This window comes from Actinia tenebrosa, unplaced genomic scaffold (assembly GCF_029948245.1).
Source record: "Actinia tenebrosa isolate PJP-AT-01 unplaced genomic scaffold, QUT_ActTen_1.0 PGA_scaffold8__29_contigs__length_14323225, whole genome shotgun sequence".
NCBI lineage: Eukaryota > Metazoa > Cnidaria > Anthozoa > Actiniaria > Actiniidae > Actinia > Actinia tenebrosa.
Genome location: NW_028292585.1, coordinates 6,950,062 through 6,967,108, shown reverse-complemented (window position 1 = coordinate 6,967,108; position 17,047 = coordinate 6,950,062). Strand labels below are relative to the sequence as shown.

Below are 17,047 nucleotides of genomic sequence, written 5' to 3'. Positions count from 1 at the left end.
GTTGAGCAAGAGGGGGGAGACTAGTCACCTATATTACCCCTGGATCCGCCCCTGCTTAAAGCTGAAAGGCACTGAATTAATTCCTTTGTTTTGTTCTGAATATCATACGCTGTATGACACGTTTAGGCAACCCCGCGCTCGTTTGCTAACATTTACTGACTCATGCCAAGACTTATACCGTTTCGGAAACCTGTTTTTCCTTGCATTTTTCCCTTCGCTGTTTCAGTTTGCTTCATACGTTTGTTTCTCTACCCTTTATGCTGCCTTCAATAAGCAAGTTCTTAGTTTAGGGATCGTTTAATCCAGTGCGCATGCAATTTTATCCCGAATTTTTCACCTTCTTTCGTTTAATTACAATTCTTAAACTACGAACTGGCTTATTGCTTTAACGATCGATGTTTTTTATTTTATTTTTTTAAATTAAAATTCATTCAATCGTAACGAAGACTAGCACGTATGACAATACCTTAAATGGTTCTCTTCACATTTTAGACCGGGAACTTTCGCGCCAAAAACGGGGAACTTTCGCGCCAAAAAGGCTGAGATTCGGGCATTATTTTTATGTGTCGCACACGGCAAAATTCTACTTCTTATGCATTTTTATCTACGAATTATGCAATGTTTCTTCAAACCACGTCGTTCTTATCGTAAAACATTTTCAGTTGACCGAATAATTTATTTAATGAAATGACTTTCTTTTGAAACGAAGGAATGTTTTACCTCAACGTTTAAGCCTCACTTCATTCGTATCTGCCAACAGCTTCTTGTACACGACCAATTAATATGATTGATAAACGACAAAATATATGATTCATATACCACTTCATATTATTAGTCCAAGTCTATACTACACAGTATGGACTATCTATTTTAAACGTTAATTGGCGAGTATTCGAGCCATTAACTTTGAGCAGGTTACTTTTAAGCTGGATAATACTTCCTCAATCTTACTGACAACTCGTTTGGTTATACAAAATTCGACTCCCTTTATTTTATTTAATCCAAATACAAATTTAATTACAAATTCTAAGATGCGTTTTTTTAACCAAGAAAAGAGAACGACTTAGGAGACAATGATTTTTTAGCTCTTTTTTAAATATATTTGTTACTGCTTGACTTCCATTAAGGTAGATTTTACAACCTTTTTAATCTAAATTCAAGAAAATGAAAAAGTCAGTTTATTTTGAAATAAAATTATTTTTTTATTAACTAATGGTAATATCACCCATATTTTATAATATGTCTTATGCTTCGGTTTTTCTGGGCCTAGTTCTTTGCTTTTTCTTTATGTTCTCATTAAAATTAACTTCTAAATTCCAATTGGATTTGGTGTCGAACGCCTTCATCATGACCCCATGGATGGTAGAATAAACTATTACTAGCTTCCTGCACTCATAACGAAAAGTCATTCCGTTATTTCTCTCAGGCTATAGCTTTTCCTCATTTTTTTCTTACTCCCTTTTATTTTTGCGAATTCACTGAAATCCCTGGGAGGTGCCTTAGTGGCTTTGCATTGATGGATGCCTTGAATTATTGACAAGCCAACTTGTTGGCAACTTAATAGCCGTGCGGCTAACGAAATACAAAAAGAAAGCGTCCCTAATTAGAAAAGGTTATGTTACAATTTATAGCTGGCAGGGTTGATCAGCTTGATTCCACAGCAGCGGGGACAAGAAGTCGTGAGATTCTTGAGGATAACGATCGCGTCATCAATTCATACTACTTTTAAATTCATAATCCGGTTTTAATTTCATCAAAAATCGAATTGTGTTTGAAATGCGGTAAAAGCACTACTCGGTTTAGCTGTACTGATTCAATTCAATTTGTCTCTATTGATGTGTTGTATTATTATTATTGTCCCCACTCAAACGCTTTACTCACTTACTTACTCACTCCTGCACGACTAATAAGTGCTCGACTTTTTTCAAGCGTTTCTTTGCATTCAATGCGCTCGCACTGTTATGCTCTCTGTAACTTCCTTGTTCAGGCTCGAGAGGCATAGTGTAGTTAACGAGTAAAGGAGGTTCAATACTATGAACAGAAGTTATTCCCATTTCTTTAGTCATTTCTTTTTTTTTATTGATTATCAATATCTCAGAATCACCAAAAGAATCCCATTCCTCTATAAGCTACAGTATCTTCGCAGTAAAATATAACAAAACCTTTATAATAAGTAAATATTGGGATTAACAGTGGATTCCATAGAATGGCTCTTCTCCCATTTAGATTCCAATTGGAATTTAGAAGTTGATTATAAGACGAAATGAAACCAAGCTTTACAAATAAAGCTATCGTAGGCAAGACATTCGGTATTTCATCATAGGTTTCTACAGAGTTTGAAAATTTCCAAGAAAATGAAACAGCGAAGAGTAAACATGACCGCCATGTTTGTTGAGTCGATAAAGTAATCAAACGAAAGAAAGAGAAAAAACAAGATGGCGGCTAATAAAAAACGATAAAATATTCACTTCCAAAATATTTCTCTTCTATTTATAAATATTTTCCCTCGTTCCTTCGGAAGCAGATTCTGGCATACTTTGAAATTTGGAGCAATTAAACTTGCTAGTATCCTGCTCTAAATAATCTAGCGAAGTAACTATCTAGTTTTGTATAACTAAACAACGCGGACTGCAATCTATCTTTAGTCTTAACTCAACATCCTATCGATTCGTGAGCAGTTTCCGTGAATAGTTTTCTAGCCCAGTTTCAAATGAAGGGATATTACTAATAGTAGACAGTATCAGACTAGTTAAGCGTCATTCGCCGCTTCCTTAACAAACATCTTTTCAAGTCGTTAACCACCAAATGTATCAGTAAATTGCTAATAAAAAGAACCTTAGTAAACTCGCGCTCAATATTACAACAATGTCAAAAGGCTGTTTCTATAAACTGAAAATATAGCATAGTGAATATCGGTGAGGAAGTCTTGAACACAAAGGGGGAGGAGGAGGGAAGAAGGTTTCAAGTTTCCCGCCATATCCACAGGAATCCCGCATGAATTATTAAAACTTCGATAGGTGCCGATTGAGATCACACAAGGTGCAAAACAGTTACTTTTCATGATATCCAAAGAAAACTATCGAATAAATAGAAATTAAAATTATAATCTTTCTTTCATAAAAAAAAGTATACAATTTTTAGTCTTTTTTTTCAAACGTTTTTTGGAAGGGTGGTCGCTCCCCTTTCGTGGGTTGCCATGTTCAATAAGTCATTCTTTGTATTGGTTGCAGTAGGTAAAGCATGTTAAAACATGCTAAAATACTCGTTATTATTTCCTGCACAAGAGAATCTTCGTTTCTACTGTAGCATATTGGGCGAAATATATAGAATCATGATATGTACCGCATCTCAGCAAGCCTCCCTCTCACACCCCCAACTCATTTTCATCATAAAATATCCAAGCCATTTCACATCATGTTTCTCTAACTCCTACGCTTTTCCCCCCCTAACGTCAAACCAACCTTAAAAACTAGAGCTTATTGCCTTATTCAACTTGTTTAATTTCAAGATTTTGTTTAGAGGATACGTTTTGTAACTCAAAATCACCTGATCTGAACGTACGTTCAACTGGTGCTTGTTTTCATGTGTTTGATCAAACGGTACTGCTATCAATATAGTTCAATATAGTTATTTTGTTGCCTACCAATTTGTGCGACTGAGCAATTTGTTAAGCTCAAAGACCCACTAAAAAGCTCCCATAAATATTTTTCTCGTGTTTTTGAGAGGCTCATTTACAGACAATATTTTATAAATATATCAACTGGATGGATATCTGACTTTTTTACCAACTGATTAAGACTCATAAAAACGTGTAAGATTAAAATTGCGCTCAGTCATCATCCTTGTAGCAAACCACTTAACAACAGCCTGACAAATTAACCAAGTGCCCCACTGGGCAATGAAAAATGAAAAGAGCAAGTGACTTGATTAGCATTCAGGAGTTATTTGCCATTAACCGCCAAATGTTTCTAGTGTTGTAAAATAATATTGAAAATCAATAAAAAATACAGTTGCATCTGATCTGGAATTAGCAGGCTTATAGAAACAGATGGTCTTGCAAATCCAGTTCCTTGCTGTGATAACCATAGTCTATTTATCCTGATAGGCTTTCCATCAACTTAACAATCACAACGTACAAGTATAAAGAGGTGAAAATCCCGTATTTCTGAGCATTTTGTAAGAAGAAGTTTGATCAGAATGAACCATCTGAGAGTTGTAGTGTGTATTGGGTTAGTTTTAACTCTACAATTAGTCGGACAGACCCATGCCATATGGGGTTTAGATGGCGCCAGCGGGAAAAGAACCTTCACACAAAATATCAAGGTAAATATTTAATCGAAATAACTGCGGTACAGATTGAACTGCTCTACCGCCAACATCGAATGATGTACTTAGGTCAATATTCCCTTTTTATTTTCCATTTAGATAATGACTACTTTAGTTCGTTTTTTACTACGAAAACTGTTCGACTTCACCGGTTGTATACATAAGGCCGCTCCACTTTTTATCTAGAATTGATTTCCCTTGCTTTTCTACCCGGCGGCGTACACCAAAATCCTTCGATGAAATTCGAGCTGTGTAGCCTTCTGTTGGCGTTTGTAGTCCTACTTCTTGTAGGTTGTGTTAGAAGCGGTATTGTGGGTATGGGAGCAGGAATCGGCAAGCGAGAGGACATAGTATGTACAAACACTCAGGTAACGAATGATTCGTGCTGTTTTGGGGCTGCAAATTGCTGTAGCACATAACTGATGCACATAGGTATATTTTCCCCGATTACTCGTCTTGGTATCGTCTCATTTTCTCGTAGGCTTTATTTCCGCTGTTTTGTACGTATTTCTTTTTTCCTGTGGGTTCTATGACTAACGCGAGACCTCTCGCTGCGTAAGAACAAAGCAAATTGTAGCTAACGATTTTTTAGCGCTGGAAATGAGTTATAACGTACCCTTATAAAGAGTATTGGAGAATGTTGAGGTCTTTATTATACTAAAGCTAACCGCGATCGCAATGAAAACGTCTACTCTTGTTGTAATCGTGATCGTTGGGCTGTGCATGGCTCAGATGGGTTGTGCTATTTGGCAGCTCCAAGGAAAAAGTGGTAAGCGAAGCCTCGCAAAAAGAGCCAAGGTAAAAGAACGGTCACTAACACGTTTGGTAGGGATTTCTGGCCACTGCTTTCGTGAAAATGCGCAGCAACTATGTAGCGTTTTGAGCAGCGATATCGGTGACGGCGTGTCTTAACTGAATTGAATCAAATTTCGAAAGCCGCCCTCGGAATTCCCCACAAATGTTCCATCAAAACTCAAACCTTAAGGAAAGATATTCGTTGGTGTCACTATGTCAAAATTGTAGATTTTTGATTGATTTGCTTGCAACTACAAGATGGCTGATTACGGGACGAAAGATAAGACAAGCTAGGTGATAGGTCCACCCACTAGAGAACCATGCTCAACGATTGGGATTAGAACAAGTTTTTTCACATCTTAATTTGTTAAAAATCCTAACTCTGATCTTTTAATACTGCATGCGTTTTAAGTTTTTACGATCGCGATAAATGAATCATTCTTGATGTAGTTAACCTTGTTCGTTTGTAGCAACAAATCATGTACATGAGCTAGGAGTTTGATCAGCGCATGAGCAAATATGATCAACTCGGTATGACATGGTGTGACACACTACATGAAAAGCTTTATTCTTTCTTGGAAAAAAGTAATGAAAAAAAAAAAAAAAAAAAAAAAAAAAAAGGAAGATGAGTCTTCAGTCAATGACAATGACAATCTCTTATTTAGCACCATAAATATCACATAAGATAAGTTAGGACAAAGAGATAAATTGCCATATATTTAGGTGCAAGCTAACTGGAATTAACCTATGTGGGCTATACTAGGCCAGTTAGCTTTACTATCTTAGATGATAACAAGTATTTAGGTCAGTCAATCCGTATAAGAGGATTCAATTCTTCCTTGGCAGCTCCCTTTTTGCAACTATTTTCTATTAATTATTATTTGTTTGCAAATAAAGTTATTATAAATTAATCCAGCACAGCGTGATTACCGAATGAGAAAAGGGGCTGTTTATTAGGAAGTATTTAAACACGACTCCCGGCTATACTATCACACCATGTTTCTGTTATCGGTATTCAGAACAACTGACGCTAAGAAACAGCGCTAGCCCTAGTGTCGATGTTAGCAGGAGATTTCTCAAATTAAAACTACATTATTGAGACGGCCATAAGTTTTTTTGATTATATAATGGAGTATATTTTAGCACTTTTGTAGATCTCAATAATGTCATTAGGAATTTTATGATTTTTTAAGAGGATTATTGTCACCTACAATTTTCCTTTGATCTGAGGGTTAGTTATGTAAACGAGGTTTTCTTAATAGTAGAACAGATGCAACTTTTTTCAGGGATTGACAACGGAAAACCTCTGGCGTAAATTCTATTCTTATCTTTCGTAAAACAACCTGCGCCGAATGAGTTAAGTTTATTTTTATTTTTGAATACTTTGTAACGAATAATAGAATTACTCTTTAATTTATCACGTAGGGAGGAAACTTCTCTTTATCAAAATTCCAATCTGCTGTAGCGCGCACGCGAGCAAGTTATTTTGCATCGAATTATTAAATATTAAGGGTGAAAACCATCCGTCCTCGATGGCCCTATTAATCAAAAACGATAAACTTTTCTCTGTAGGTAGGTAATGAATATGAAAACGCCTAGTGTTTCACGACTTAGAGCTATCATAGACTGTTCTGTTTCGAGGGGTTTTCTCCGGGTTCTCCAGTTTTCCTCCCTCCGCAAAACTTAACAAGCTAAATCCCATTTTGATCTCAGATCACATAGTGACTTAGCCATACCCTGACTTAATTAGATTAGTCCAGAGGTTGTTTCAGGGTTCGATCTGTGAGTTAGCCATGCCCTGACTTAGATCAGCCCAGAAGTTGTTTCAGGGTTCGATCTGTGAGTTAGCCATGCCCTGACTTAGATCAGGCCAGAGGTTGTTTCAGGGTTTGGTCTGTGAGTTAGCCATGCCCTGACTTAGATCAGCCCAGAGGTTGTTTCATGGTTCATTTTTTTAAATTCTCAAGTGCGTAACATATGTAAGGACGCTGATATAACACATTTACTCAATTCTATAAGGGAGGACTAGCAATCAGCATTTTCTTAGTAAAGACAATTATCATAGATCATAGGTCAAAGAAAGAGAGAAAGAAAGGAAGAATGAATGAAAGAAAGAAAGAAAAAGAAAGAAAGAGAAAAAAGAAAGAAAGGCAGAGAGAGAGAGAGAGAGAGAGAGAGAGAGAGAGAGAGAGAGAGAGAGAGAGAGAGAGAGAGAGAGAGAGAGAGAGAGAGAGAGAGAGAGAGAGAGAGAGAGAAGAAAGATAGCAAAAATGGGTGGGATTTTAAGGGAAAAGGAATATGCACCCAATCGTGATCTCCCCCCCTGTCATAAAATTTCCTTGGTACGTTATAAGTTAAACTTATATTATTAAAGCAAAAAACTCAGTAGCGATTCTTTTTCCTTTAGGCAACCCTACTGGCTCGGAAGCTATGTGCATCAGATATGAGTGAAGCAGAATGTAGAACAATCATAGAGTCCTACTACAAACAAAGGAGAGGAATATTTCGATTGGACACGATGGGAAGAAAGAACCATTAGCCAGTAAAGACCAAGGAACAGATCGATATCATTCAGTTTTCATGGCAAGCATTCATCAGAGAGGAATCAAGTGTGTTGGTCGTTGAAAATTGAACACAGAAACCTATTTTTGTTTGATGGATTAATGCATCTCTTTGTAAAAGTGATTTTGACTTTTTAAGTTTGAAAAAAACCTTTGCTTTTCCCACTGCTAAACAATGTAGATATGTCATTTGCAAAGAGAATAAATACTATAAAAGATTGCAAACGATTTTTTGTTTGGTAAGCTACTTGGGATAATTTTGCTACAGTGCACAATAGTCGTAGTGGTGGGCACAGTGCAATACCATACATTGCTTAACCACATTTGCTACAAATACTTTATTACTTTAAGGGTTTTTACAAAAACGAATTACATCTAAATGCAAATACTAGCCATTCAGGGGTGGATCAAGGATTTTGGGGAAGGAGGTTCAGAAAACAGATTTGACCAACCAAAAAAAAAAACTCTATGGATTGGCTTTCCTATCTTCTTTCTCAGACACATAATTCAATATTGCCAGGGGACGTCCTGTTATTGCCTTTTAGGGGCTTCGATAGATCCATTTACCATAGTATGCAAATTGCCCATTTCAGATCACATGACATTCCCTTGAGAATTGTTCTTTTATGACGAAATTGTTAAAAATATTTACACATGAAAAAATCAACTCCCAAGAGTGGCATCACATGGTCTGAAATGTGCACAACAAACAACGAAGCTAAGAGGTCTGTATGATCAAGATGGCCTAAAAAGGGGGCTTGCCTTTCTTATTTTGGGGGTTTGGACAAACCCTGCCCCCCTCCCCTAGTTCCACCTTGGTTGAATGCTTTGTGTTTGACCAGAGAAGACATGTATGTAAGGTGGTGAATAAGTCAAAGTCCAAGACGTCTAGGGTTTTAGACTTTTTTAATTAAGGTTTTTAAAAAAAAGTCTTCATCTTCAATAATTATTTCCTAGTTATTAGAAATTAAATAACAAGGAATTCCAAGGAATAGAGTGCATATCGAGATAATATATACTGTTATCTTTATGTTGGAAAGATCAATCCCACTAAGTGGGGAGGGGAGGTTATTGAGGGAAGTCTAACATCAACAACACTCTAGTTTTTCAATGAAAAACAGAATCTATTTCATGCATGGATTATATACAATCTGCAAGTGTTTCACAGTGTCAAACAAAAAATCTTCTATTCTATAGAGTAAGACTTTTACAAAAATTGCCAAATTCAGTAACCTCAAAGGTACTGATTGCAAATTGTTTTTAGAATTGTACATTATGTATGAAGCAGGAAGATTACTATAGGGTGAAACAAATCACTCAAGCAATGATTGTTAATGTATTTGAATAGAAATGAAGGAACATCACGATTCCTGTTTGTTTTATCCACAACGGCTAAAAATGAGGGCTGGTCAGTTGCAGGTCATTTTGACTGGCCAAATTAGTTTTAGCTCAGTCACACCTCATTTCTGGCTCAACTTTACTGGTCAAAATAACCTGTAAGACAAAGATTTGACCAGACCAGTTTCAATTCTGACCAGACATTTCGGGGGGGAGGGGGGTACTCTTACTCTTTAAGGTAGGGATGTGCCGCTGAGCCCTCTGAACCCTGACCCTGTTCCAGATAAAATTGCTGAAATTCATACCCTATTCCAGAACAAGATTGCTGAAAACCTTACCCTGTTCTGGTATTGTGAAAATAGATACCCTGTTCCAGAGGGGAGAGAGCGTGATTTTTCATATACCCTGTCTCAGAGCAAGCGTGATTTTATATACCCTGTTCCAGAGTAGAATCGCTGAAAACCATACCCTGTTTGGTGGCATGTACCCGTATAGCGAATGTAGGGGAGTACCCCCCAACAGACATTGTGCAATGACTGGCCATTATTTTAAAACCTGGTTACTATCCCCTCCCCCCTTGGGGTAAAGGCTGAAAAGAACTTTCCTCACCCCATTTTTCCCAAGGGGGTGGGGCAAATCTGCACACAGGTCAATAATGCCTGTTTTCACAATAACATGACTTACACAGCCATAGATGTCTGGGTTTTTGGCTTTTGTCAATCAAATTTCCAATTGTCTGGGATGTTTTTTGATTGACAGATATCAAAACCCCAAAGGTCTGAGTCTGTGTCTATATATTACAAAAATGCATGGGTGTAGAACCAGTAGAATCTTTGGTCCCCTTTTACCGAGAACACCATTTGACCAAGAAAAATACCTACGCATTTCTCTTGCCATTTTTTGTTTTCAATTGTTTAAGTTTGCTGGTCTATTTGGCAGTATTGCTAACATCCTCCTCTGGTATGGTTAAGATTTCAGAAGCTTTTTCACCACCCTCCAGCTGTGCGATTCTCTCTGCTTGCTTTTTCTCTACATATTCTCTCTCTCTTTTTTCTCTTTCTTCTTCTTCTTCTTCCTTTGAAAAAGATTAACAAAGAAATGAAATGAACAGATAAATAATCAAGAACAGAAGCTTTTGAATGAATGTGTTGGCTGGCAGGATGAATGGATGGTTCAATGAGACCAATGAATGGACGAATGAATGATATTTATAAATGGATGGAATAGAATTTATATTTAATACCCAATAACTACAGAGGCATAACTTACAATTTCCTTTAATCTGTAGTATTCATCAATGACATATTGATACTTGGGTGACGTTATGCCAAAAACATATGCAAGTTTTTCTCCTAAGCATTCTGCAACTGCAATCAACATCATGGCATTAAAAATATCTTCAAGAATATGTTGAAAAAAAGAATGTCCATATCAAGTCAAGACAATTATAAATGGGATGCCTGTGGTTAAAAAAAAACAAAGGTAAACCAAAATGTTAAAAAATTGAATTAAAAAAATTGAATTGAAAATATGAATTTGAAACATGGTACTGACTTACAGCACGGTATGACATGTTGTTGAAATGGCATTTCATAGTTTCTAGTAATGATAACGATGATGATAATAATAATATTAATAATAATAATAAATAGTGACAATAGTAAATAGTTCTAAGCGACAATTATTATTAATGAATGTAGATAGAGTTTAATTTACAGTTTTAATATTGTAAATATATCTAGATAGGTTTTGTTTAGTCGGTCACAGCTAACCTGCCCGACTGAATATAATTATGCCTAGGCATCCTTAAGTATACAACTGCCATAATAATAGTCTTTAATACATCGATAATTTGTCCAATCATGTTGCTAGAAGTACTCTACCTCTCAAAGCCCCAGTTGATACAGCTACAATATAATACCAAAAGTATAGTGGCCAGTTCAGATCAGACTGAAAAAGAAACAATAGTTTTACCCTCATGTTAAATAGGGAGCTACCCTGGTCCCAGAGGCTGGATGAATGCTTCATACCTTGAAATACTAGGCAGGGAAAAATTCATCAAGCCTTTGGGACCAGAATAATGGGAAGCATGGGTGGTGTGTCATAGGTTTGATTCAAGGACCAGCCTGGCATTACATGTGATCTTAGAGGGAAGACAAAAAAAAAAGCTGGAGAAAAATCCTAAGTGCACAGGATAAAATTAACCAAAAAAACAAACTTATATCTTTCCAAGGTATACCATTATTTACATCTAGGTGCAAGTACCAGAGATCAAGACATGTTCTAACTGGCTTCTAAAACATCATCCATGCTGAAACTTGAATGTTTGTTAGCTGAAACTTCTAGGTTAAGGTGACAATCATATGAGTTTAAGGAGCTAGTTAGAACATGATTTGATGTCTGGTGTTTGAGCCTAGCTGCAAAATGAAAGAAGTTTTGACTGTGTCAAATACAAGTACAGAAATGATTTGACATTATCAGACAAAAATAAGTCTATGTAGTTCAGTATTAATTTCGTCACAAATATATTTACTCCTTTAGTGGAAACACTCTCGTACCCATGATCTTAGCGAGAAGCCACCTTATTATTCAGAGCACAGCTAATAGTAGTCTCCCTCACAGATCATTTTTTGGAGGTTTTTCCTCCCTCTCTAACCTCTCAAAAGATTTGCGAGGGAGGCTAAGCTAATGGCGAAGTAAATCTGCTCTAAAGCACGGCAGTCCATAATTTTTGGTACTTATAATTAGATTAATGACAGAAGTGAAAGTATTCAACTTATTAAAGGTCATGCCTGCCTTGTTATCTGACTTGCTTGTTGACGTTATAAAAGTACATAGTGTCATTTAAAGGAAATAAGTCAATAGAAAAATAAAGATAAGTTGAAATAAGATAGTCTTAAAATAAGAATAGCAGCTTCATTGACACAACTATCGATTGGGATTAGAAATTTCTAAAGCTTTTCAAAAGCTTTGTACAAAAAAGTTTAGACGATTTCAATATAAGCTTATTTCAAAAGATATAACTCTAGTTTTTCTTTACCGGGTTTATGTCATCCTTTTTAGAAGTTAGTTTACTGGATTCATCTTCAGAGCTGCTCTCACTTATCTCCTCTTTCTTTCTTTTCTTTTTTCTGTAGCGTTTTTTTCGACGGTCGTCTGAACGTTGACTTAAGTCATCTTCTTCTTCGTCTTCCTCGTCAGCGTCCAGATTTATCATTTCAAATTCTTTGTTTGGGCTTTTCATGCCAACAGAAGGTATGGAAGACGTCCCTAGATCTAATCCATCCTCGTCATCTTCCTCTGAGGACGAATCTCTGTCTTTATTTGATTGTTTTTTCTGTGTATCCGTTGCTACTTTACTGCTGGTCGCCATTTTTGTTGTGGTTATAAATATTGAGCAAACTGCGCATGTGTACTTTTCAAGTGTTCATCCCACGGCACCCCTCCCTTGTCGCACTCGGCCTTCTAGGAAAATATTTTGGGCATTTTGATCCCAATTTTTAGTTATTTAATAAGTCCATTGTTATTTATATATATCAACTTTAGCACCAGTGTGAACAGGTTTCTCGTGGAAAAAGAGAACATTCTCCCCTTCCCTTTCTCCCTTCCTTTTCCATTTTTTCTTTTTGTTTCTTCTTTTTTTAATTTTCATATCTACTACTCCTGGATCTATCAATCTTTGTTTTTAGATGTCAAAGTTTGATGTTGGCCAGACTAGCTCTTTCTAGTTTCTTACAGTTTAACATGAAGTATGTTACATGGCAACACTCCCATTACTTATCGGGTCTTTCTTGGTGTAGCAAGCTTTATTGTATTCTGGGTTACGTTCGGGTTTTTGTATTGTAGGATATTGTTTAGCTGCAAACGCATTGTTCTCAGCTATTGTTTTCTTTTCTTCATGGCTCAGGTGCCCTGCAACAAAAGAAAGAGCTCTTCCCTCTCTCCTGCTTCTGGACACATTGTATATGACCATCTTACATAATAGTTTATGATTTGATCCTTGGATAATACTAGTTCATTGTCCGTGTGCTTTGGTTTATCACCTGACGGGCAATATATCTAAGAACAGCGTCAAGCCCAGCTCATGTGTTCAGACACATTTTTTTTGGGAAAAATCTTATGATAAAAATTAAGTAACACCATTTTGGTGTTGATATTCTACGAAGCAAAATCACCCAAAGAAACAAAATCTATACTATGAGTGCTAAAAATAGATATGACATTTGAAGTTTTAGTAATAAGTTGAGTGAAATACGACAGGCACTAATCCATGGACTTCAACTTTTTATAATCCCATTTCTCATCGGCATTGCGAAAACGTGGATACCGCGCAATGCCGATTTCTCATTATTACTTTCAACTGTGCTAATATTTTCACAGGTTTCAGCTGCTACAATTCACCACTAACAAAAGATTCAATTACTTTTTTCCAGAACAATAAGTTCTTTTCACGAAATCTTCTATTACACTAAGTTATATATTGTTACAAAGGTCAAGCCTGCACCCCTCTCGCGATTTGGTTCACACAGCTTGGGAATCATACGATGTCATGCGCCAAGCGCACGTGGTATATCATGATCAAACAACCAATCAGAAGTCTTGATCATCTGTTATTTTGCATTTCACATCACTGCATATAAATTGCGTTCATCTTTCAAACCGAACTCAGCTGAAGAGAGAACTTGATCAAGCTTCTCTGGAATAATGGCTAAAGTTTTCCTCATCGCTTGTATCCTGTACGTTTTGTATCTTGCCAACGCCGAAGTGGTCAAATTTGATGACTGTAGTAAGTAATCTGATTTAATATACCGTAAGCATAGAATATCAAAGTTTTCTTCTTGACAATCATGTGATGTCAAGAAACTTTTCTTCTTGACAATCATGTGATTTCAATAAAATTTTCTGGTTTCAAGATTGGAATTACTTTCCTCGTAAACCTATATCACAAGTAACACGCTACTTACTAGATAGATTTTCATATTAGGAACATGCTGGTGTAGCTGAAGCAGGATGTGGCTGTTTTTCCTCCCCTTATTCCTAACGCAGCCCAGTTCAGAGGAAGAAACAATCTAAAACTTAATCTTTTAAAACTCTTACAAATTTCTTTTTCTGCAATATGTAGTTGAACATTACAAATTCTTGAGATTGATAAATATAAAAGATTTTGAAAAGGCACTTTATTAAGACTGAAAATGAATTAATTGTACTTTGAACACTACTTTTTTCTGTAAAACATTACTATACGCTGTACTTTAATATCATTTCTTTCTCTGCCAAGTAAAATCACTCTTTAGGAGTGCATTTGAGCACTCTAACTCCTGATAGATAAGCAGATATTACGAGAGACTATAAATTTGACTGTATTATTTTCACATGTTTTGATATAGACTCTATGCTTTCGTTTTGCTTTTTATTAGCTGGAGGTGAAGGCAAGGGAGAAATCACCCAGCTTGAGGTTATTCCATGCCCAAAACAACCTTGTGAACTCAAGAAGGGCACTAAAGTCCAAGTCAAGGTCACTTTTGTACCACGTAAGCTTGATACATATTTTTGACCTAAAGTAGTCTTATTTTTCTATGAAAATGGAAGCTCTGATGTAGGTAATGTATCCTTTGCAAATAAATGTGTGAGTTGAAGCAGTGGGTATAAGGCTATATATGGTATGTTGAGTAATACATTTGGTATCCATTGGATTGGTATTAGTATTGGTATGCATGTATGTATGTATGTTGCAGTAAATATGTGGTATTTTACATTTTGATGTACCAGTATGTCACTTGCAGAATACGGGTGAGTGGTATAGGGTGAGTTAGGCTATGGTATGGTTGACAACATACAATGTACAGGATGTTAGTATATGGTTTTTTATGCTGATGTATGCCGCTCTCAAGGTGTGGTTGGACATTTAGACAATGGTATATTGAATAGTAATTTTCATGGTAATTGATATATGCAGTATGTGGGACATATATGCTGTATAGTATATTCAATACATGCTATTCATTCTATACATGTTTATCTTTGAACTGATTTTTAAATTAAACTTGTTTATGATAGATGAAGACCTGACGAGTGCAGTATCTGTTGTCCATGGAGAAATTGGAGGCTTCCCAGTTCCTTTCCCATTGCCGAATCCTGATTGCTGTAAGGATAGTGGACTGAAATGTCCATTGAAGGCTGGTCAGAAATATGTATACTCAAGTGCCCTGGAAATCAAATCTGCATACCCAGCTGTAAGTATATCTATGTGTCATAAATAAATAAATTGACTTTATTTAACGAGGGTGACATACATTACTGATAACCCAGTAGTTTCCATTATGGCCCTCCTACTATTAATAACCTGAAATGAAATGATCAAAGAAACATAAAGTGTTTTAAGAATCCCGACTGGCAAGGAGGCAAACCAGTTGGTTACAAGCATGGTCGTTCGCAAATTCACAACTTTGTAATCAATTTCACTATGAAGTTCCGACAGTTGTCGGCGACCTTTCAAACTGATAATACAGTAGCTTCTAAAACTCATCAAATCTACCGTTCAAATTCAATTTTCAAAGTAAATTTTATTGCGACAAAAGGAATTTGACTCCGTACGTTGTCTGGAATATGATTTTCAAAAAGTATATGGTTTAAAGAAGCAATCCCAGTAAATATTTGAATTCTAGACATAAACAAGTCATGGTTGATTGAACCAATTCTACAAAAAATTCGCAAGTTCGAGACCAACTTGGAGAACTTGGGAACTTAATCTTCAGAATTAAAGCACAGGCAGCCCAAGCACTGCAATAAAGTGCTTATAACAAGCTTTGAATGTGAGCGATTAACGGTCAAAATTCGAATCATTTAAATTGCAGTTTATTTGAATAAAAATGACATAACTTGATAACTTGTTGTGTCTTTTATTACTTGGCCGAGTTTGAAGACATTTGGACGCATTTTCACTGGGTTATCGATTATTTATAGTAGAGGGGGGGAAATTCGATAACCCAGTGAAAATGGGTCCAAATGTCTTCAAACTCAGCCAAGTAATAAGACACAACAAGTGGCCAAATTTTTTTGAAACCAACTGTAATAACTCAGATCAACAGAAGGCTTGAGGTTGTTTCAGGGTTCTGCCTGTAAATTAGTCATGTTCTTATATTAGCAGGACTTTATGCAGCCAATCTATAGGTTGTTTCATGGTTCAATCTGTGAGTTAAGCATGCCCTGACTTATGGCAGCCCTGATTATGTTTCATTGTTCAATCTGTGAAGTAGTCATGCGCTGACTTTAATCAGCTGCCCAGAAGTTGTTCCAGGATATCAATAAAATTTGAAGAAAGACTAACGAACAACGAAAATGACAACCTGTGTTGCTGCTGTTACTCTTGCAGATCAAGGTCGCTGTCAAGTGGGAGATGCAAGACCCGAAAAAACAAGATGTCTTTTGTTTTGAAATCGCAACTAAGATTGTTAGTTAAGAGATTTATATTTTAAACCATCAGGTTTTGTCAAGGATGTGTCGAATATATTATGAAAAAATTAAAAGAAAAAAAAGAGATTTTGGTAGTGGTAAAAAGTCTAACGTGATAATTATAGAAAAACACTCAATATATATTTATTTTTTATTTTTACTGGAGTCCATCATTAACAAAAGAAAGCTCAGTGTTATTTTGTTTCCTTCTTTTCTCGTTTAACAAACAAGTAACTGCTTTTCAAGTTGTTTGAATAAGATGTAACACATTTATTTTAAATTTGAATTATATTTTTAACAAACTAATTTGAATAAACAGCTTCATACTGAAACTAAACTCAACTGTCATCTCTTCTTTTACTATTAAAATGCTAATTTATAATGGTTTCAAGTAATTGCAATTATTCTGATGGATTCAAATTAATAGAATTGTTTTCATCCTGCCTAATTTCAAAAACCTTTTCCAGTCTATTTTCTTCACATTCACAGCCAATCTGTCAACCAAGTTGACATAGTTCCTTCTGATTCAATTCAATTTTGTCAAATAAGTTTCGTATATAGTATACATGATAAAA

General features: G+C 36.0%; 2 protein-coding genes and 1 long non-coding RNA gene across 3 annotated transcripts; 2 read left to right on the top strand and 1 right to left on the bottom strand.

Moving 5' to 3' along the window:
• The first annotated feature begins 4,022 nt into the window (after positions 1-4,022).
• On the top strand, positions 4,023-7,907 carry LOC116295025 (uncharacterized). The gene is made up of 2 exons (XR_004196976.2): positions 4,023-4,323; positions 7,529-7,907. It is a non-coding gene; the product is annotated as an uncharacterized LOC116295025 (long non-coding RNA).
• A 664-nt stretch (positions 7,908-8,571) lies between these two features.
• On the bottom strand, positions 8,572-12,405 carry LOC116295022 (uncharacterized). Its single transcript, XM_031702721.2, has 4 exons — positions 12,061-12,405; positions 10,904-10,970; positions 10,290-10,387; positions 8,572-10,095 (listed from the first exon to the last, which is right to left on the bottom strand). Exons 1-4 carry the CDS (start codon positions 12,391-12,393, stop codon positions 9,949-9,951), a joined length of 645 nt encoding a protein of 214 aa, XP_031558581.1. The 5' UTR covers positions 12,394-12,405; the 3' UTR covers positions 8,572-9,948.
• Positions 12,406-13,644: 1,239 nt separating this feature from the next.
• LOC116295019 (NPC intracellular cholesterol transporter 2) lies at positions 13,645-16,577 on the top strand. The gene is made up of 4 exons (XM_031702719.2): positions 13,645-13,806; positions 14,438-14,551; positions 15,078-15,253; positions 16,393-16,577. Exons 1-4 carry the CDS (start codon positions 13,725-13,727, stop codon positions 16,477-16,479), a joined length of 459 nt encoding a protein of 152 aa, XP_031558579.1. The 5' UTR covers positions 13,645-13,724; the 3' UTR covers positions 16,480-16,577.
• Positions 16,578-17,047: the final 470 nt, after the last annotated feature.